General features: G+C 33.7%; 6 protein-coding genes across 6 annotated transcripts; 2 read left to right on the forward strand and 4 right to left on the reverse strand.

The window, feature by feature from the left end:
• Positions 1-2708: 2708 nt before the first annotated feature.
• Positions 2709-3506, reverse strand: CBG24663 (the record flags this gene model as incomplete). Its single annotated transcript, XM_002648356.2, has 1 exon — positions 2709-3506. The coding sequence occupies one exon, from the start codon at positions 3504-3506 to the stop codon at positions 2709-2711; it is 798 nt and encodes a 265-aa protein (XP_002648402.2).
• A 2559-nt stretch (positions 3507-6065) lies between these two features.
• CBG24664 lies at positions 6066-7192 on the reverse strand (the record flags this gene model as incomplete). The annotated part of the gene is made up of 3 exons (XM_002648357.2): positions 6066-6341; positions 6389-7082; positions 7134-7192. 3 exons carry the CDS (start codon positions 7190-7192, stop codon positions 6066-6068), a joined length of 1029 nt encoding a protein of 342 aa, XP_002648403.2.
• Positions 7193-8279: 1087 nt separating this feature from the next.
• CBG26735 lies at positions 8280-9726 on the reverse strand (the record flags this gene model as incomplete). Its single annotated transcript, XM_045238350.1, has 2 exons — positions 8280-8938; positions 9399-9726. 2 exons carry the CDS (start codon positions 9724-9726, stop codon positions 8280-8282), a joined length of 987 nt encoding a protein of 328 aa, XP_045100731.1.
• Positions 9727-12567: 2841 nt separating this feature from the next.
• Positions 12568-16001, forward strand: CBG24667 (the record flags this gene model as incomplete). Its single annotated transcript, XM_002648358.1, has 2 exons — positions 12568-12630; positions 15783-16001. 2 exons carry the CDS (start codon positions 12568-12570, stop codon positions 15999-16001), a joined length of 282 nt encoding a protein of 93 aa, XP_002648404.1.
• Positions 13048-13710, reverse strand: CBG24668 (the record flags this gene model as incomplete). Its single annotated transcript, XM_002648359.1, has 4 exons — positions 13048-13254; positions 13300-13505; positions 13557-13621; positions 13667-13710. The coding sequence occupies 4 exons, from the start codon at positions 13708-13710 to the stop codon at positions 13048-13050; spliced, it is 522 nt and encodes a 173-aa protein (XP_002648405.1).
• A 4093-nt stretch (positions 16002-20094) lies between the features above and the next one.
• CBG24669 lies at positions 20095-21198 on the forward strand (the record flags this gene model as incomplete). The annotated part of the gene is made up of 4 exons (XM_002648360.1): positions 20095-20579; positions 20628-20692; positions 20742-20947; positions 20992-21198. 4 exons carry the CDS (start codon positions 20095-20097, stop codon positions 21196-21198), a joined length of 963 nt encoding a protein of 320 aa, XP_002648406.1.
• Between the last annotated feature and the right edge of the window lie 1057 nt (positions 21199-22255).

The raw sequence follows: 22255 nt of genomic DNA on the forward strand, positions 1-22255 counted from the left end.
TTTGGGTTTTTACCAAGACTGATGCAGCAGGTCTTTGATAGATTTAATTCTAGTTTAGCACTTCATTGACTCATAGCAGGGTTGCAACCGGCCGGGCCGGGCCGAGATTATTTTTTCTCCGGCCCGGCCCGGCCCGGCCCGGCCGGTTCGGCCGGTTCGGGAAATAATTATTTTATGAAAAAAATGATTTTATGAAAAATAGGGATTATCCCGCAATTCGCGACAAAGAAAGGAGAAAAATCGGTTGATAAACGCAAAAAATCGTCAAAAAAAACAAAACAAACCCCCGTAAATCGACACGGGTTGCTAAACAATGCGCGCCTCGTCATATCGGAGCATCGTTGCAAATAAAAATGGCGCGCGTTCAAATATTAATTAATTGCCGGCCGGCCGGGCCGGGCCGGGCCCTGGTTTTTTTCCCTCGGGCCGGCCCGCCGGCCAGCCCGTCAGATTGCAACCCTGACTCATAGATTTTATTGATTGATTCTTGCATAGATCCTCCCATGTCTCCTTTTTTAATTGGGCAGTAAATTTTTAGGTCGTCAGCAAACTGTTTTACTTGCACTGGCGATGAAATTTCTGCGCTCAGGCTATTAACATAGACACAAAACAAGACTGGTGACAACACCCCACCTTGAGGAACTCCGCATAATACTTGCTTAGGCGAAGAAATATAATTATTGATTTTTACCCTGAATGTTCTGTTACTAAGAAATGAATTTATCCATTCTATAAGATATGAATTTAATCCTATAGAAGCCAGCTTTTCAAGTAATAAATTATGAGGTTATCAAAAGCCTTACTGAAATCAAAATAAATTATGTATGTCTACCTGATCCCCTCTTTCAAGACTAGAAGTCCATTCATTTAAAGATTCTAACAGACAGGAAGTTGTTGATCTACCTACTCGAAAGCCGTGTTGGCTGTCACTCCAAAATTGAATATTTGCTAGATGGTCATTGATTCTTTTCAGGATACGCGTTTCGTAAACTCTACAAATAACGGAAGTGAGACTAATAGGCCTGAATTGGCTTGGACTAGAAGGAGTTTCTACTTTTTTTATAGGAATAACAATCGCCTCGTTCCATTTTTTCCCGGGTTTTCCTGACATCATTGAGTAATTACAGAGTTGTGCTATTGGGCTAGCTATATATATGGATGTCAATTTTAAAAAACTAGAAGGAATATCGTCTGGGGTTAGTGTATTATTACTCTTAATTTTCTTAAAGGTGGGGGGACAGGAGATTTTACGGGGGATTTTTGGGGCCAGAGTATGCATTCTACCGTGACGGTGTACAACGCTTAATGTCACTCTGCGTACAGCTGTCGTCCTCGCCTTTATGTATGCAATCGGGTGACCGCTTTCTCTTTGCCCGTGTAGCTCAGTCGGTAGCGGCGCCGCACCCTCAATCCTCGTCCCACACGTTCAACTCCTCGAGAGGCATATTTAAACGAAATTTCGAGAACATCATTTTTTTCATGTCCCCCCACCTTTAAGTAACTTATAAATTTCATCTTCAGATAGCCATATCATTTCCTGGATATTTTTTGTGGTATTATTGGCTTGGAACGTTGGACTAGGATTTGTAAATAGTGATTCAAAATACTCCGATAGACATTCAGATTTCTCATAGTCTTCACTCAATACTATTCCGGATAAGTTTTTGAAGTCTGGTGTCTCGCCAGATTTCCTCTTTAACACAAATTTAGAAAACTTAGAAAACCGACTGACACCTTTTTTCTGAAGAATTTGCAATTCAACATTGCCTTTATATTTTTGCAATTTTTTCCTAAATTGTTTTGTAATCAGGGCGTATTGTTCAAAGTGAGAATCACTTCTAGTTAATTTCGTTTTTTCCCAAAGGTAGTCTACAAGTTTACTGAACGATATCAGGTATTGGGGGAGATTTCCATATTCAGAATTTACTCTAATCCAAGGAACAGTGCATTCAAAAACATGATTAAGGTAGGAGAGGAAATTATCATATTTGTCATTAATGTCTAAACTTGAACCAAAGATTTGTGTCGTCAACTCTATGTAACAATTGTTGGAGCATTTGCCTATTTACGTTTTTATAATCAGGGATAGAGATGTACACAGGAGTTGGCTTGTGAATAAGGTGAAGTTGGAAAGATATTTTTGAATGATCGCTGAACCCTATTGGACTGGAAACCACAACATTAGACAGTGACGTATTCGAAAAAAGTAGATCAAGAATGTTTGGGCCTCTAGTAGGTTGCTTTACGTATTGAGTAAGATTATTTGTTACGCAAAAATCAATAACCGCTCTGGCTAGCTGTAGTGGTTGTGTTGGTTTGGGAGGATCTGAGCACCAATCAATTTCTTTACAATTAAAATCTCCTAATACAATAATATTCTTATGATCGATGAAAGTAGATATAATATTAAAAAGTTGTTTTGAATCTCTAGTGTTACAGGAAGGCGTTCTATAGACATTTATCAGTTTTATGGGGTCTATTCCTACGTCAACTTCAAGAATTAAAATTTCATAGGCATTTTTTAGAGACTCAGAATAAATGCTTCTACATTTCAAGTAAGGTTTAACAAAAACTGCTACACCACCACCATCACGGTTTACTCTAAATAAAGTATACTTGTCGCTGCCTAAGCAAGAAGAGAACATAGACATAGGACTATTTGAAGTGAGCCAAGTCTCCTGAACCATTGTTACTTAGAATTGAAGGGCCTATCTGTCCCCATCCCTGTTTCCCATTCCATCCATGGGATCATCGACTAATTGTGGTGGGGTAACAATGAAATTTGTTGGAGGGGGAAATGAATTAACACGTGATCTAGACAAAAACCTATCTCGTTGTGCTTTACTGTACTCGACACGTTGCTCTTTCGTCAGGGATGGGCGGACAAAGACTGGTCCAGATGGAAAATACTTGAGCCGTGGTGCTCTTGCCAAAACCGTTTTCTGATCGAAAGACGTCGCAAACACTACTTTCATCATCCGGGATCTTTCAGCTTTCTTTCCAAGACGATAAAATGATACTGGGGGTGCTCCAATGTCCAGATAGTTCAAAATTTTTGACATACACGACTGGTCCCAGTACCAAGCCTCTCTTTCTGATCTACCATATTCAGGAATACCAGTTACAATAATTGACCGTTTTCTCTCCTTTTCTTCAGCCGACACAACAGATCCACCTGGAGAAGAAGTATTCTCACCTCCGTTTACATTTAAACCGGTCATCCCATTCTTCTTCATATCCTCAATTTTCGCATTAAGTTCCGAAATTTGATTCTCCAGATGATTCATCTTCTCCATATGTTTCTCCAACTCCTTATCAATAGTCCCAAATTTCTTATCGTATAAGAACAAAGCAATAGAGATCGCTTTTTGAAAGACTTCTTGGACCTTCCCATGAGATAGGGCTGCCACTAATCTCATTACCAACTCATCATCATCTTCTCCCTCCATTTTGGGCTTCGTTCCAATAGGTTCGGCCTCACAAGACTTTGAGCGACGTTTCGACATTTCCCGTGAAAAAACTAGGGAATAAGGAACTATGGAATAACTAGGGAATAAGTATTTCAGAATTTCAGAAGTTTTAAGTTCCAAAAAATTTTCTAAATTGTGTTTTGTGTTTTTTTCATAAAAATATTCAAACCACAAAACAAAACTAGTATATTTTTTCAAACATCAAAAAAAGTGATTTCATTTATTACGAATATTTTTTGAAAAACATGTCTATTTTCCCCCATAATTTTCTTCCAGACTCCATTTTTTGAGAGGTATTTATAAATGTCTGGTTTTTCACGAAAATGTACATTTGTAAACAAATTTTTGATAACAAAAAAATGATTAAGATTTTGCCAATTATTGATTTATCGATTTCGACACTCAGTTTTTGGTCGAATTTTTTATTTTTCATTGTTTTGGCTCGAAAATGGATGAGGTCTAATTTCACAAATTACGCCATGATTTTTCTGATTTTTTTGAATTTAATTTTTCTAATTATCCATATTTTACGAATTTCAAGGTTCTCTATTTTGGATAAATGTAAAGCTACTGAATTTATTTCGATGATTTATTTCGATTTATTGATTTCTTTTTTACATGATTTCTCAAAAAATTGTTCTACAATTTTATGCATTTTTATGTTGATTTTTCGAATATTGATCCTTAAAAGTAAAAATTGGAGAAAATCGATAAATCGAGGAGTTTTTGGGCTCTCTGTGATTTTTCTGGTGATTTTGGGATGTGCAATATTCTATGGATTCAATTATCTGAGTGTTGAAATTCGAAATTTAAAAGGAAAGAAAGAGTGAGTTCCTGAAATTCTGGAAGTTTAGAGATTTAAAATTTTAGAATTTTAGAGTTTTAGAATTTCTAAATTCCTGAATTTCTAAATTCCTGAATTTCTAAATTCCTGAATTTCTAAATTTCTGAATTTCTGAATTTCTGAATTTCTGAATTTCTAAATTTCTGAATTTCTGAATTTCTGAATTTCTGAATTTCTGAATTTCTGAATTTCTGAATTTCTGAATTTCTGAATTTCTGAATTTCTGAATTTCTGAATTTCTGAATTTCTGAATTTCTGAATTTCTGAATTTCTGAATTTCTGAATTTCTAAATTTCTGAATTTCTGAATTTCTGAATTTCTGAATTTCTGAATTTCTGAATTTTTTGCGATTTCTGAATTTCTGAATTTTTTGCGATTTCTGAATTTCTGAATTTTTTGCGATTTCTGAATTTCTGAATTTTTTGCGATTTCTGAATTTCTGAATTTTTTGCGATTTCTGAATTTCTGAATTTTTTGCGATTTCTGAATTTCTGAATTTTTTGCGATTTCTGAATTTCTGAATTTTTTGCGATTTCTGAATTTCTGAATTTTTTGCGATTTCTGAATTTCTGAATTTTTTGCGATTTCTTACAATTCGAGATTTTCAAAGTTTTAGAATTTTGAAATTTTAGAATTTTGAAAATTTAGAATTTTAGATTTTCAGAATTTTAGAATTTTGGTATTTGTGAATTTTATAATTTCATAATCAAAAATAATTTTTTAATCAAAAATCATTTTCAGTTGCCATGGACAAACAAAATTCGTTAACTATTATACCTACCGTATTCCAAAAATCAATGAATTTTATTTTGAAAAATTGCCTCATTTTGTGTTTTTCCTAATTATTTTGATTTTCACAAATTATCTTTTTATTTATTTATCGAAATTGAAAAACCGAAAAGTTTTGGACAAAAAAGTAATAGATCGAACATTTATCGTAATTTTTTATGGTGTCATTTTTGGGATTTACGAGTTTTTGGAGATTACAGTAATCCTGATATATTATTTTGAGAAGGGAAATAAAAATTTGAGGTGAGTTGGGCCATATCTCATTAGAATTTTAGAACTTTTGCATTTCTGAGTTTCTGAATTTTTGACCTCTGAACTTCAGAAATTTAGTGTTTTAGAATTTTTTAAAACTCCATTTTTTCAGATGCATTGCTCAAAAACTTCAAATTTTCATTCCGATATTTTACATCTTTAACTTATTTTTTCAAAGCACATTTCCAGTTTTTCTATCTATTGAACACCGTCAAACTGTTATCCGGACATTTTTGAGGGAAATAAGAAATTGGTAAACATTCTGAAATTCTGAAGTTCTAAAGTTCAAAAATGATTTCCAGCACATCATCTCTGTCTCTCCTCATTGGTCCCGTGCTAGCAGTTCTCAACGGATTCGAGTAATGCAATTGGAATGATTCTAACAATTGCTTAGGCTGAGCAATCTTCGAAATTACATTTTCCAATAAATTCTTGAGATCAGATGAACAATTTCAGGGAAATAATCACAGATATTATATTTTACTTTGAAAATAATTTTCACTGTTTGAAAAAAACATTACATGACTTATAATGATTTAAAGAAGTATGACACAATCACAACAATTAAATGCGGAGGCGTTTTTGAAATTTCATATTGTGATAAACATTTTATCAGTTAACACCATTTGAAAATCTTTCAGATGAACTAAGATACATTGGGTCAAAGTTGAGCAATTTTTTTTACTAAATTATGAAACGAAAACAATGCATCAGTTTTCGTTATAATCATGTAGAATTGCTCCATTTAGAACACTTCTCAATTCAATGATAGAGAAACAAGTGGCATAATATACTCGGGGAATCATATTATAATAAAAAATCTCGATGCGCAGAACTTTCTCTTCGGAATCCTTGATTCGAAAATACCAAATAATTGCCAATTGGGAATCAAATGCAGGTCCCCAAATATTGGACAACTCCACTTGCTCATTAAAAAGTTTCAAATCGAACCGCAACCTCTCAAAGTTTGAAGAACTTATATAAGCCTGTAATATTTTTTAATCATAAAAATTTAAATTTTAAATTCACAAACCTTTCTCAAAAAATCCAAATCACCAGCAGTGATTGAATCAACTTTTAAATCAATTGATGAAAAATGACAGATGTCTTCTACGTTTAGATTTAGCAAATGAAAGTCGCATTTCAATGTGTTTGCTTTTTTCCATTGCTCAGTTTTAGCAATTTCATCAATTTCGATTTCCATTTCTGGATCAAATGAACAAAAATCGAGAGTCTTCAGAGTTTCCGAATCAGCAAACGGTAAAATTGACATTATATGAGATTTATTATATGTTTTTATACTCAATTCTCTGGTTTTGATTTTTCTACCGGATACATTAAGCATATTGCTCAGCTTAAATGGTAGAGTATAAAGTGATGAATCGTTTTGGAGTTGAAAATCATCAAATTCAAAATGCAACCGATTCAAATTGGATTTTTGAAATTTCAAAACCCATTCCAGATCTCGAATAGCAACATCCACAATATTCGAATTTCCCAGATTTGTTATTTTTTCATTGAAACTTCGGGAATTTTCAGATTCCGAATATTCAATGGAATGAAAAGAACGATGGGAATCCTTGGGTTCCACCAAGAACAACGTTATCTCGTTTTCGTCCTTTTTAGAAATAACTTCAATATTTGCGAATTTTGAATCCGGCAATTTCGAATCATTCAAATCGTCAATAAAATCTCGAAATTTTCGACAAACTTGGCGAAGTTTCAGACTGGAAAAATGCGTTTGAAAATTGAAGGACTTTCAAGAATAAAAAACCTACACAGATCGAAAATCCGAGAACCAAATGATATTTTCCATGACCAGCTCTGGCATTTCCATGATTGATGACATTTTCGATAAAAAGAGAGAAAAAAAAATCAATATTGCAAAGTGGGAAAATGACGAACTGAGAGAGGTATATTTGTGTTTTTTAGTCGGTCCATATGTGTGATTCCTCTGCGTCTCCAAGAATCCCCCACTATTTTTTATTTTTTGCCGTCGCCTCGTTTCTTTTTTTCGTGTTGAGCTCAGGAAAACAAAGTTAGGGAAAAAAAATCATAGACAAAGTATATTTTAATCATAGACAAAGTATATTTAGAAAGAAAAAAATGACTGAAAACACTACATGGCGTATAATTCATTGAGGAAAGTTGGCACAAATCACAGAAAAGAAATGCGAAGGCGTTTTTGAAAGTTTATCGTGAATATGCGTCGCTTCGACCCTTCAATTAGAGGGAACCCTTCTAGTTTTCCGGCCAGTTTTTTTTCGAAATTTTGCATCAAAAAATTCGACGAAGCTTCGTTCAAAATTCATGGAAATCTGCCGATTTCACCAAAATTTTGCAAGATTTTCGTCGAAAAAAAGAGTTTCAATAAATTTCTGTTAAATTGTGAAGTTCCCGGAATATTTTCCACTGGAAAAGTACGGAAATTTTTTGATTTCAAAACACATTTGAAGGGGGCCCTTTTCACAGAGAGCCCTTCTATTCCAGGGGACCTTCTATATTTCTAAACCCCTTACGGAGGGCCCTTCTATTACATGGATCCTTCAATTGAAGGGGCCCTTTTAATACAGGTTTTACGGTATTTGGCATAACTGTCAACTTTGAGATAGTTTATCTCGATCAGATACCAGAAAGTGATAAACTAAAAACATTTTACTGATGTTATGATAAACATTTTTTCTGTTGGTCAATTTTTGATATTTTTCACAGGAAAGGGGATAAGATTGAAGTAAAAATGATATGAAAATCGTTTATTTTTCCCCCGAATTGATCAGAAGTACCCTTCAAGAAAACGGGAGGAGCGGAGCGACAAACCGGTAACAAAAACTAGATCAATTCGCGCCGAAGACGCTCCAGTCAGCTGATTGGAGACAGATGACTCTTTGATTAATATATAACCAAATAACTTCAAAATAAATTTATTAGACCATAACAACAGAAAGTTTCGTTGAAACCGTTTCCATGCGGTTAACCGTCCGTTTTCCAAAAATGAAACTTCGATAAGGTGAATGTATAAAAAGCATGGTTACTGTAGAACAAATTCCATGAGTTGATCCAGTTGCCATTGCTAAATTGTTAAACCCTTGATTATAATAACCAGATAATGTTGCAAATGTTGAGTAGAAAATTGGAAAAATGAAAAGATTCAATGGAATCATAACTTGTATAAAAAGAGCAAGAAGTAAGACTTTTTGAAGATTAAATGTCCGTTTCGACATTCTTCTTGCCTTGACTTGCTTCAAAATTTTGTAATAAATGTAGAAGAAGAAAAATAAAATTTCAGTACAAATATCAATTACTATAATTCCTACCACTGTTGAGCAATACGTGATATTCAAACTTAGAATGAAGGATGGAGGGTTTTCGATATATTCTGGAATACAGGGAACCAGTTTTCTTGCCTCTAATAGAATGGCACTTTGATTGCCAGGGTCATAAAATGGGGGAATCATATAGAGAATAGCATAAAGGTAGTGGAGAAATAGCCATGGTTTTCTGGCTTTGAACCAGAAGTCGTGGGGTTTTATGAATAGAACATTGAAGCGGTATTCGAACATGGAGAGGATGGAGACGGAGGTTACTGTAAGAAAGAGGAATTCAGAAATTCAGAAATTCGTAAGTCCAGAAATTCAGATATTCAGAAATTCGTAAGTTCAGATATTCAGAAATTCGTAAGTTCAGAAATTCAGAAATTCAGAAATTCAGAAATTCAGAAATTCAGAAATTCAGAAATTCAGAAATTCAGAAATTCAGAAATTCAGAAATTCAGAAATTCAGAAATTCAGAAATTCAGAAATTCAGAAATTCAGAAATTCAGAAATTCAGAAATTCAGAAATTCAGAAACTTCAAGAAATTCAGAAATTCAGAAACTTCAAGAAATTCAGAAATTCAGAAATTCAGAAATTCAGAAACTTCAAGAAATTCAGAAATTCAGAAACTTCAAGAAATTCAGAAATTCAGAAATTCAGAAATACAGGTATTTTGTTATAAAAGGTTTTCTTGAAGTTTTTTTTTTAAATTTCACATTTCCAAAACTCACAAGCAATCAAAGTAAGCATTAAATAAAATTGTGTAGCTGTACTAATCCCAATAAACCGAAAAACGCCCAAAGTAATCCCTCCCATCGTTGGCCACATAACATAAGGGATCACAAATAAACTCAATGAATAATCCAATAAAATAGTCCATAAATGTAAATTCAACAAACTCAATTTTACAGTTTTCATAGAGCTCGGCGTCTTGAACAGAATACAGTATACCCCAAGAATGTGTACGGGGGTGGAGAATACAGTAAGAATATGCCCAAATGTGCTTAGAAAATTGGGTGAGGTGAAAAAGTTGGTGTTACACGTGAAGTTTTCAGTCATGCGTAATATTTTGAGGGGGTAATTTTTAAATGGAAAAAAATTGAGTTGGGTGGGGATAATGGAATAATTCAGCTGCTTTTTTTGGATTGGTGGTTGATGACGTGGCAGAAGGTTTCTGAATTTTCAACCAAAAAATTCAGAATTCAGAATTTGTCAGAGAAATTCAAAAACCAGAAGACATTGCTATTTTCCAATAATTTTAGGGGAAAACTCAGATTTGTAATTATGCTTTACTCGGAAGAAAACATTTTAGAAGATATAAGGTTATAAAAATGATTTTTAGAATAGAAAACTGCCGCTTTTTTTAAACTCGAAAGGGCTTTAGAGGGAATTAAAGGACTGAAAAACGGTTCATTTGGATCAAAACTTGTATTTGAATTTTAAAATACTTTTGACAATTTTTTTCTAAAAAATTAGTTTGAAACAATTTTTCTACTAGATCCTGTGTTAAGAAAGTAGATCAAACTATGACTTGGTTGATCTTGTGAAAAATGAAATTATTGTGTTTTTTTTATTTATTTTTAGATAGCTACTATAGAAAATAGGATTTAAAAAAATAAAATATGGGAGGTACATTTACGTTTTTTGATCACAAAAAAGTTAGAAAGAAATTTCTGAATATGAATGTTTTGAATCAAAAATTGCTTCTTTTTTTTGGAGAGCCACAAAATTTTGAAAATTGGAATTTAAAAAATGGCCTTGACCCCCGTGAAAATCTGATAAATCGGGGGCGAATTTGTTCATACAAGCTGATGAAAAGTGGAAAAAATCAGTTTCAGTTTTCAGAGTTTCAAAAGTCTACGAATTCAACAATTTTCCTAGACCCAAAAACTTCGAATTGCGAACAAGATCCATCCAGTGAGGTACATACAGTACCGGACAAAAAGAAATCAACTTTTAGTTTTACGAGGGTATCTCGAAAACTATGAGAGCTAGGACTCTGAAATTTTGTACGTATGTTTTTGAAAGGCTCAGAAATACTCCAAAAAAAAATATCAAGTCCGCAGACACCATATCAGACGCGCAATTGCAAAAATTGAGAAAAAATGGAATTTCGCTTAACAGGCAACAGTTTCATTAAACATTACAAAAAAACAAAAATCACTTAAAAATAAAGCGGGAAGAAAATGAAAATAGTTTAATACTTGGTTGGGTATCCTTTGTTGTCAATCACGGCCTGGCAGCGTCGAGGCATGCTATCAATCAGAGCATCAATTGTCGACTGTGGGATCTGCGACCAAGCATCTTGAAGTTGAACGAATTTCTGGTCCGCGTTGGAGGCAAATTTTCCTTTGAGGCGTCTCTCCAGCTCCTCCCAGAGTGGTTCGATAATATTCAAGTCGGGACTTTGGCTTGGCCAAGGCAGAACGTTCACATGACGCCGATTGAACCAATTCCGAACATGCAAGGACATATGTTTTGGGTCGTTGTCCTGCTGATAAGTGAACGACCGACCGATGGACTGACGAGCAAATGGTCTCATATGATTCTCCAAGATCGATTCATATTGGAATCTATCCATTAGACCCGAAATGCGGACTAGAGGTCCCATACCGTACGCCGAAAAACATCCCCAAACACAGATCGATCCTCCACCATGTTTCATGGTTGGCGTTTGGTACTGGGGTGAGTACCTGGTGCCTACCGACGTCTGATCCACGTGACACCATCACTTCCGAATAAATTGTACTTGGATTCGTCAGACCAGAGTACAGATTTCCACTCAGCGCGTCCCCAACCAACATGAGCCTTTGCCCAGTCAACACGGATTTTTCTGTTTTTGGCATTGATGAATGGTATTCTTGGCTGGTCTTCTGAGCCAGTCGACGTCTGACAGTTCTGACGTGAGGTACGGGAGTCATTAGACCATCCACGATCGCTGAAATTTCCCCAGCGCTCAATCTTGGATTCGTTCTCGAGGTCCTCACTATATTCCGATCGGTGAGATGATTGGTTTTCCGTGGTCTTCCCGGAGATTTTCGAATGACAACGCCTTTTCGCAGCTGAAACACGAATTTTACAATAAATAAACATGATTCCCTAACCTGATATCTCTTATAAATCCTATTAATGGATGATTTTGCAAGGTTGAATTGAAGAGCCAGATCCTTGCGCTTCAGACCCATCTGGATGCCCTGAACGACCGCTTCTTGGACCGCCAAAGTAGACGTTTTGTTGTTATGTTTTCTACCCATCTATAGGAACAAAACTCATTACAAACAAACCGAAAAAAATTGAAAAAAAAACAAAAAAAAAGAAAACTCTGAAAAACTGAAAAATTCGAAAATATGATTTTTTTAGCAATTGCGCGTCTGATATGGTGTCTGCGGACTTGATATTTTTCTGGAATATTTCTGAGCCTTTCAAAAACATACATACAAAATTTCAGAGTCCTAGCTCTCATAGTTTTTGAGATACCCTCGTAAAACTAAAAGTTGATTTCTTTTTGTCCGGTACTGTATGTTTCCATTCTTTAGAAAGTCTTCGAAAAAAAAAATTTGGAAAAATTTCGGAACAATTTCTGATATATTTTTTGAAACTTGGCAATGTTTAGTCTGAAAAATGTTTTCTTTTTCGATTTTGTCTTGATCAGAGAGGAAAATTGCCATAAATTTATTAGAAATTGGTAAAAATTCAAAAGAAAAGATTGACGATTTGCAGGTTACGGTAGTTTTCGTTTTGGGACTTGTGATCATCGACGGCCACCGTCGTTTACTTTTTGACTTTTGTAGCTAACAAATCTCGGATGCTCATCGGCGACCAGGAATGAACACAAAACTGTATATAGGTCTGAACTTCCAAAAAAATTGAAAATTCAAAAATTTCAGATAATGTCCCGAGATGTCACGAGACAATGAATGGATTCCAGAAGATTTGGTGAACTTGATTGTTTTGATTTTTCATGTGTTTTTTCTCTTGATATTTTTTGTCTTCGGTGTCTGTTGTCGGTTTTCTCGGTTTTTTGGTTCCGGCTTCTCGGTTTTCTTTTGTGTTTCTTAAATTTGACATCTTCAACTTGAGCTCTTCGGAAACAAATTTTTTTCAGAATTTTATCGAAAGGGGACCAGGAAAATTTTTTACAGAAATCCTGGAATAAAATATTTTGAGAAATTTTGGCTCCGACGTCACTTCGAAACCAGTCAGTTTCACGGTTTCGAACTGAGTTGTTTAGCAGTGACTGGTTTCGAAATGACTGGTTTCGAAGTGACGCGGAGCCGAAATTTTTAAACGTTTTTGAAACTTTCTGGTTTTAAAAATTGAATAAACTGAACATTAAAATCCTGTGAAATAGACATTCTTGATATATTAATAAATTGAAATTCATCCGATAGTTGCTCTCCATACAGAAGTCATGAAATTCAATCCCATTGCTCTTAAATTTTCCTTGGACGCTATATACGATAATGATACAGTAACGGGAATAAACGGTAGAATCAATAATGCAGAAGTTAAGTTTACTTGCCATACATAGTTTTTCGAAGAAACGTCAGATATAATCAAAGCGTAGAGATAAATAGTAATGTGAATCTGGAAAAATTTTTAAAAAATTAATTTCGAATTCATGGAAATCACCGTTTGTATTGTATAGATTGGCGCAAACTGGTATAGGATATTGGCTCTCGATTTTTTCGCAATTTTTCCCACCAGTTTAAATAGATGAATATAAAAACAACCTGTGGAAAATGACATGAGAAAAATGATGATATTATATGTGTAGTTCAAAATTTGATATTCCATATCTAGCTGATAATTCTCTTTGAATGGTAACTCGCATTTGTCTGAAGTTAATTGTATTCAGTTCAACGATATTTAGATAATTCTGAACTCACAAGTAATATAGCAGTAATGAGATAGAACAATGTAACCTACAACAATTATAATTTTCAAATTAAATCTGAAAATCGGCAAGTTGTATTTAATCGATTCAAAAAGTTTTAACTCTGTAATAATCCATTTATAGCTTTTGAAATAAACGAGGATCATTCTTTGAGCAGCTGCCAGAAATGAAAAAACGGTAACACTTGCAAATAGAACATTTTGAAAAATAGCGAAAAATTCAAATTCAATACATACTCTCACTGCAACTAAAACAACAAAAACTCTTTGATCGGAGCTTATTTCTCCGATTGCGTGTAGTAAGAAAACGAAATCTTCCGCAATAAGATAGAGAAGTGAGATATAGTATAATTGTAAAAATATTGGTGCATGGTGTTCTTGAAATTCGCGCTGTTCAGAAAAATTTAAAGTTTTACGATGCTCGTAAAAACGCAAAAAGATAAATAAGAGGTTTCCAATAAATACAGTAATCAAATTGTAAATTTCGCGAGATTTCATTAACGTATTTTTATGAAATGTTATATTTTTCGAATGATCAAAGGTGACGTTTTCCATAAAATTAACTTCAGTGGAGTTTTCAAAAATCATGGTTTCGTTATTCATGAAATGAGTTTTGTTTACAAAACTAACTACTTTCTGGCTATAACACTTGCAGGTGAAAAAATACAGAAATGAAAGATTCAAAAACTTGATGGAAAGAATTTTGTAAATTGGAAGTTCTTGATTTTGGAATTTTTGATTTCTGTATTTTTCACCTGCACGTTTTATAGCCAAAAACAAGTTCAGTTTTGTAAGCAAAACTCATTTTCAAACCAGAGTCATGCTTTTCCAAAACGCTACTGGCCTTGATTTTATGAGCATGGCCATTTACTATCATACAACCTACGACACCATGCCAAAAAGTACATACTTCAGGTTTTTCGAAGCATACAACTTGATGACTGTTATTATTGGAGACCTTTTATTTATCTTTTTGTCCATTTACGATCGTCGTAAGACTTTAACGTCTTCTGAGCAACGCGAATTTCAAGAACACCATGCGCCAATATTTTCACAATTCTACTATATCTCACTTATCTATCTTATCACTGAAAATTTTTGTTATTTAATCTCGTTCTTTGGATTTTACAGTATGTGAAAGTAACTATTGAACTCGTGGCTCTCAATCTTTTTCAAAATGTATTCTTCGCAAGTGTTATCGTTTTTTCATTTTTGGCCGCAGCTCAATCCTCGTTTACTTTTCAAGTATTAAATGGATCATTACGGGGTAAAAATACATCGAATCGATTGAATATAACTTTTTGCCGATTTTCAGGTTTCGTTTGAAAATTGTAATTGTTGTGAATTACATTTTTCTAGCTCATTACTGCTATATTACTTGTGAGCTCAGAATTATCTAAACAGTACGGTATTCTACCGTGTTTTCTCTTTTAAATTCCTCTTTCCAAGTCTAAAGGAGAGAAATCTCCCCCGCTCACACGTGCGAGAGGTGTGGACTACTGTATCTGCGCGCGAAACTGTGTGCGCGCCAAAACGCGTCTCCTCTCTCTCGCCAATTATCATGTTTTCTTCAGTCTTCGCTGGAGGTTGATCACGATTGGTGACTCCTCGTTTTAGTGTTGTACTCTGGTTACAAAGGTTTTAAAGAGTTTTATTGAGAAAATCAATAAATATTGTTTTATTAGAGTACAGTGTGTTTTGCTGTCTTCTAGTTTTCAGGTTACATTGGTTTTTGAGTGTTTAAGTTACATTGGTTTTTGAGTGAGGGTTTCTAGGTTTTTGAGTGCTAGATTAGGACTTTCTAATAGTCTTTCTCTGCGTTTCTTTGGTTACATTGGTTTTTGAGTGAATAGTGTTTCCTTAGTTTTTCAAATACATTACTAAACAACGTTGAAATGAATACAACAAATTTCAGACATATGCTACTTCTGGATCACTTGTAAGTCTGAGACTATCAAGATAATGTTAAAATGGAAAAAAAAATATCAGACCATTTCAAATAACCAGGATTTCTGAATCAGCTATTTAAATTACACATATAATATAGTACTTTTTCTCATGGCATTTTCGACAGGTTGTTTTTATATCCATATATTTAAACTAGTGGGAAAAATTGCGAAAAAATCAAGAGCCAATATTTTGTACCAGTTTGCGCCGATCTATTCTTTACAAACGGTAATTTCCAGAAGTTTGAATTTAAGAACGTTTTTCTTTTCCAGATTCACATTACTGTTTATCTCTACTCTGTGATTATGTCGTACTTTTATTGGACAAATCAAATTTCTTTGACAATACAAGTTGTTAATATATTTTCCACACAATTGGTTTTGCCTTTTATTCCAATTATTGTATCATTATCGTATATAGCTTCAAAGGAAAATTTAAGAGCAATAGGATGGACTTTTATGAGTTCTGTGTGGGCAGCAACTATCGGATGAATGAGCAGCTTAAACTTTTTTCGATTAATTTTAAAATTTTCTTTTTGACATACAATAATTTTTATATGGTTTTCCAAACTTTTTGAACTGCAATTCTATAACCTACAAAAATTGAATTTTACCCACCAATTTCTCAAAACTCAAAACAAGAACACAGGTATGAAAATCCTATTTATAAATTTGTACTGGAGCCAAAAATTCTAGGCGACACGGCGATTAATTTTGGAAATCGAGGTTTCATGATAGAATTGAGTTCCCTGATAAGATTTGAAGCAGTCAGATTACTGTAGTTTTGAGGGGAAATTATAATTTTTGTTCAAAATTCTCTGCATTTTTATTTGGCGTGCTATCTTTGGCGTGGAATTTTCGGCTTGGATTGGCGTGGAATGACCTAGAAGAGAGGAAATTGAGAGAAAAAGTGATATCCAGAGCCTTAATCCCTTACTATGTCGGCACACGAACAAATTAATTTCTTTTGAACTTTTTGAATTTTGCTTTTTCTCTATGCACAAGAAAAGCGCCAGCAATAACCTTTCTACGTTTTTCACCATTTGTTTGGCGTGGGCGATACCTTCAGCGCCTAAATTTCACGTTATTTTACTAGTTTTAAACATACGAGTTAGTTTAATTACACGTAGATTTTTCCGTTGTTTGCTTGAGTTGTTGCTTTCAAGATTTTTTAAAACTGTGTGGATCAAATTCCAAAGATTTACAAGTGCTTGGTTTCTTTTTCCTTTTTTTATAAACAAACCGATGAATAATATGTCTCCAATAATCACAGTCATCAAGTTGTATGCTTCGAAAAACCTGGAGTATGTACTTTTAGGTACCGTTCTCAAGTTTGAATTATAGCAAGTGGCCATGCTCATAAGATCAAGGCCAGTAGCGTTTTCGAAAAGCATGACTTTGGTTTGAAAAGGATTTTTGCTTACGAAACTAGAGATTTTTAGCTATAACACTTGAAGTTGAAATCAAAACATCAAAATCAAAAACTTTCAATACCGAAATTTCTTCCATCACGATCTTGAATTTTTGATTTCTATATTTTCCACCTGGAAGTGTTGTAGCCAGAAAGTAGTTTTACAAACAAATCTTATTTTATTAACAAAACTATGGTTTTCGAAAACACTACTAATGTTAGTTTTATTGAAAACGCCAATTATAATGATTCGATCATGAGAAAGTTTCGTGAAATTACATTCTTCAAGATTTTTGAAATATACAATTTGATTACTGTATTCATTGGTGACCTTTTATTTATCTTTTTGTCCATTTACGCTCGTCGTAAAACTATAAGTTCTTTTGAACAGCGCGAATTTCAAGAACACCATGCACCAATATTCTCACAATTGTACTATATCTCTCTTCTCTATCTTATCGCTGAAAATTTCGTATTTTTGCTGCAAGCAATTGGAGAAATAAGCTCCAATGAATCAGTTTTTACTTTTTTATTTTCAGCGAGGATGTTTATCGATGTCGACTTTTTCCGTGTTTTTCAAAATGTTTTATTCGCAAGTGTTACCGTTTTTTCATTTCTGGCAGCTGCTCAAAGAATGATCCTCGTTTATTTCAAAAGCAATAAATGGATTATCACAGAGTTTGAAATGATTCGAATTGGTTTAATATGTCGATTTTGCAATTTTTCAGATTTAATTTGAAAATTATAATTTTTGTCATCTACTTTTTTCTAGCCCATTACTGCTGGATTATTTGTAAGTCTAAAAATATTACCGTAAAACCTCTAATAGAACGACACCCGGATGTTTATCAGGATATCAGCAACATTTTACTGGTTAACCACTTTTTGATATCTTTCACAGAAAATGAGATATATACGCTCAAAGTGGACGATCCGGGTGTCGTTCTATTAGAGGTTTTACGGTATATCTAATTAAAGATGAAATGAATGCAGTGAATTTCAGACAAATGCGAGTTAGACTCAGCTGAGGTTCACAAATCAATTTTGAAATATCAAACTTTAAATTACACATATAATATAATAATTTTTCTCATGTCATTTTCCACAGGTTGTTTTTATATTCATCTATTTAAATTAGTGGGGAAAATTGCGAAAAAATCAAGAGCCAATATCCTATACCAGTTTGTGCCGATCTATACAGTACAAACGGTGATTTCCATGAATTCGAAATTCGAAATTAATTTTTTAAAAATTTTTCCAGATTCACATTACTGTTTATCTCTCCGCTTTGATTATATCTGACGTTTCTTCGAAAGATCATGTATGGAGAGTGAATTTAATTTCTGCGGAATTCATTTTGCCTTTTATTCCTGTTATTGTATCATTATCGTATATAGCGTCCAAAGAAAATTTAAGAGCAATGGGATTGAACTTTATGACTTCTGTTTTGAGATCAACTATCGGATAAATGCATTCTTTCGAGATTGGTTTTAAAACTTTAAATTACAGGGTGGCCGATAATGATAGGACGTTTTTTTTTGAGAGCTCCTTGGCCCGGCGCCAAAGAATAAATTTGAAAACTTTTGAAACTAATAAAAAGTAGGGACCCTCTATGAGCAGTGATTTATATCATTTGGTATCATTTTGTTTTTTGTTCAGAATTATGAAGACTTCTCCACACCAACCCATGATCTTGAGATGGGGTGCACGTGTTGATGTGGCTAGAAGACTTGGAGTTTCTTCATCAGGTGTCCGAAATGTTTTTGAAAATATCCAAAAGGATCAGAGGAACCTACTAAAACAAAAATTAAGACCACCATTAACTTTGAACATTCACCAGACTCGGGGGATCTCAAACGTCAAATTGAGCAAAAAAATGGGTTTAGCCTTGGTATTGCATGGTCCAGGGTTCAAAAAATCGGAAAATAGGATTTAAACACTTGCAGTTACCGTATCTACCGCAAACTGTTCCTTTCTTATACATCCGGTGCCTGCAGACGCGAAAAATGCAAAAAACCATTTTCACATCTCCACCTGCGGCGGGTGCCAGACGAGATCTAGGGTGACGTAATGAGTTTCCCTGATGAAACTCATCCGAACCGTCGGGATCAGGGACAATTGTTACCAAAATATGACAACGAATCTCCTGAACGTATTTTATCTTCAAATTGCCTTTCCGTAAAAATTTCAAAGTTTGGGATAAAATCACGGCAACCAATACTAATTTTTTGGTTTTTGGTGAAAATCAGCTCGCAGGTCTACCGAATGACAGTTTTGATGCATAATTTGTTGTCCTGGGCCACTCAGCCGTTTGTTGGACATATTTAAAACCATCTGTAAGACTCAGCACCGTCTTGTAGATCGAAATCCACAATTGCGGTCTTAGACGCTCATTTTCCTAGAAAACTCGGCTACGATTGGGGGCCCTCTAACTTCACGGATTTCAGTCCGATGGACTTTAATGTATGGAATCTTTTGAAGAACAAGATCTCAGGAATCTCCTTCCGTTTTTTTCGGACTTTCTGTAAAGTCCATTTCAAAAGTTCTAGGGCGACTTTGACGTCAACTACAGTCGCCGCACAGCCAAATTTTTTATCATGCGTTTGGAGGCTTCTGTCAAAGCTCGTGGTTCTAATCATGACTACTTGTTATAAAACTAAAATACTTACATATTTTGAATATTTTGATAAAGTATTACAGTTAGAAAACGTTTTTCTAAAAAATGGGAGACGTTTAGAAACGTCCTATCATTATCGGCCACCCTGTATAATAATTCTTTCAAATTTCGAGTGACGTTGTCACTGAAATTCACTTCATGTGATTTATCAAAAATCATGATTTTGTTTATAAAAATAGTTATGCTTTCAAAAACTAACTACTTTCTGGCTACAACACTTGCATGTGAAAAATGTAGAAATTAATATTTTTATCAGAATTTTGAAAAATTCTTTAAAATTAATATATTTTTTGAAGCTGCAGTATGCATTAATTAGTATCGTGTCTCCTAATGTCACTTCACTCCTTCAACATTATACATTAATTTTCCTATAATTTTCAATTACAAAATTTCTTCCATCAAGGTTTCAAATATTCGATTTCCGTATTTTCCACCTGCAAGTGTAATAGCAGAAAATCGTTAGTTTTATAAACAAAACTCATTTCTTAAGCAAAACTATGATTTTCGAAGACTCTACGGAATTTGATTGTATTGAAAACGTCACTTATGATAATTCAAACAACTTAGAGTCTTCTAAAAGTACATTTATAAAGTTTTATGAAATTTACAATTTGATTACTGTATTTATTGGGAATCTCTTATTCATCTTTTTGTTTATATACAATCGCCGTAAAACTGCAAATTCTTCTGAACAGCGCGAATTTCAAGAACACCATGCACCAATATTTTCACAATTATACTATATCACACTTCTCTATCTTATAAGTGAAAACTTTTGTTTTTTACTATACGCAATTGGAGAAATCAGCTCCAATGAAAAAGTTTGCGCTATTTTGATTGCATTGAAAATATCTATGGAATCTGGATTTTTCGATGTTTTTCAAAATGTTTTATTCGCAAGTGTCACCGTTTTTTCATTTTTGGCAGCTACTCAGAGAATGATCCTTGTTTATTTTTCAAGCATTAAATGGATCATTACGGGGTGAAATCAAATTAGGATTGATTGAATATAACTTTTGCCGAATTTCAGGTTTAATTTGAAAATTATAATTTTTGTCGTCTACTTTTTTCTGGCTCATTACTGCTGGATTACTTGTAAGTTAAAAAATATCGGATTATCGTTAAAGTATACAATTAATTTCAGACCAATGCGAGATACCATCATGCGTGAATTACCAATCAATTTTGAAATATCAGATTTTAAATTACACATATAATATCATCATTTTTCTCATGGCATTTTCCACAGGTTGTTTTTATATCCATATATTTAAACTAGTGGGGAAAATTGCGAAAAAATCAAGAGCCAATATTTTATACCAGTTTGTGCCGATCTATACAGTACAAACGGTAATTTAAGGATTTCCAAACATAAATAATATCAATTTTCCCAGATTCACATTACTGCTTATCTCTACGCTTTGCTAATGTCTGACATTTTTTCGACAAATCTTGTATCGTTGGTTAATGATCTTTCAACAGTCTTGATTTTACCGTTTATTCCCGTTATTGTATCTTTATCGTATATAGCTTCGAAGGAAAATTTGAGAGCAATGGGATTGAATTTTATGAGTTCTGTGTTGGCAGCGACTATAGGATAAATCTTTTTTGGAGATAGATTTGAACAATTTAAAGTGATAATAAATGCTCTCAACAGTAATGATAAATGGCGTTGTAAATGAATTTAATTTCTGTAGAGTTTTAAAACTCATTGTTTTTTATGAAACGAAATTCTTGTTGGCTATATGAACCTTAATTAGCTGGACCCATTAGGGTGACTACTTTGGTTCAGGTGGGCTTTAGCGGTTAAATCCTGAACAAAAACATCTTATTTGGGCTAATTTCATTTATTTTAACACTGATATGTAGATCAGAAGTGGAAGGTAAAGAAAGTTCAACCCTAACAGCTATAACACTTGCAGGGGAGATTTCAAAAATCAAATATTCAAACTATCTTTATGAAAAAATTTTGTATTTGAAATTTTTTGGAAATTGACACACAGTCGAAAGAGTTGAGACATGAGGCCTGTTGAATTTTCCGCATTCCGTAGCTCCAAAACTTCAAATGTGTCTCGATTTCCAAGAGATTTCAATTATGAAATTTTTTAAATTAAGGTTTTGAATTTTTGATTTCTGTATTTTCCACCTGCAAGTGTTGTAGCTAGAAAGTAGTTTTACAAACAAATCTTATTTTATTAACAAAACTATGGTTTTCGAAAACACTACTGACTTTAGTTTTATTAAAAACGTTACTTATAATGATTCGATCATGAGAAAGTTACGTGAAAATACATTCTTCAAGATTTTTGAAATATACTATTTGATTACTGTATTCATTGACCTTTTATTTATCTTTTTGTCCATTTACGATCGTCGTAAAACTATAAGTTCTTCTGAACAACGCGAATTTCAAGAACACCAAGCATCAATTTTCTCACAATTGTACTATATCTCACTTCTCTATCTTATTATCCTTGTCAGAGAAAAAAAGGCTGAGTCGAAGTGTATGCGATGTTTGTAAACAAATATCTGAAAGCGTAAACAACCGGAAACAGTTGAAACGAGTGCGACAGTAACCCGGCGGGAAAATGTTAAATTTACCTGTTTTTTAGTTTTTCTCATATTTTGCAGCAAATTTCGTCGAATATGGTTTTTTTT

Source organism: Caenorhabditis briggsae (genome assembly GCF_000004555.2).
Source record: "Caenorhabditis briggsae complete genome, chrV, whole genome shotgun sequence".
Lineage (NCBI taxonomy): Eukaryota > Metazoa > Nematoda > Chromadorea > Rhabditida > Rhabditidae > Caenorhabditis > Caenorhabditis briggsae.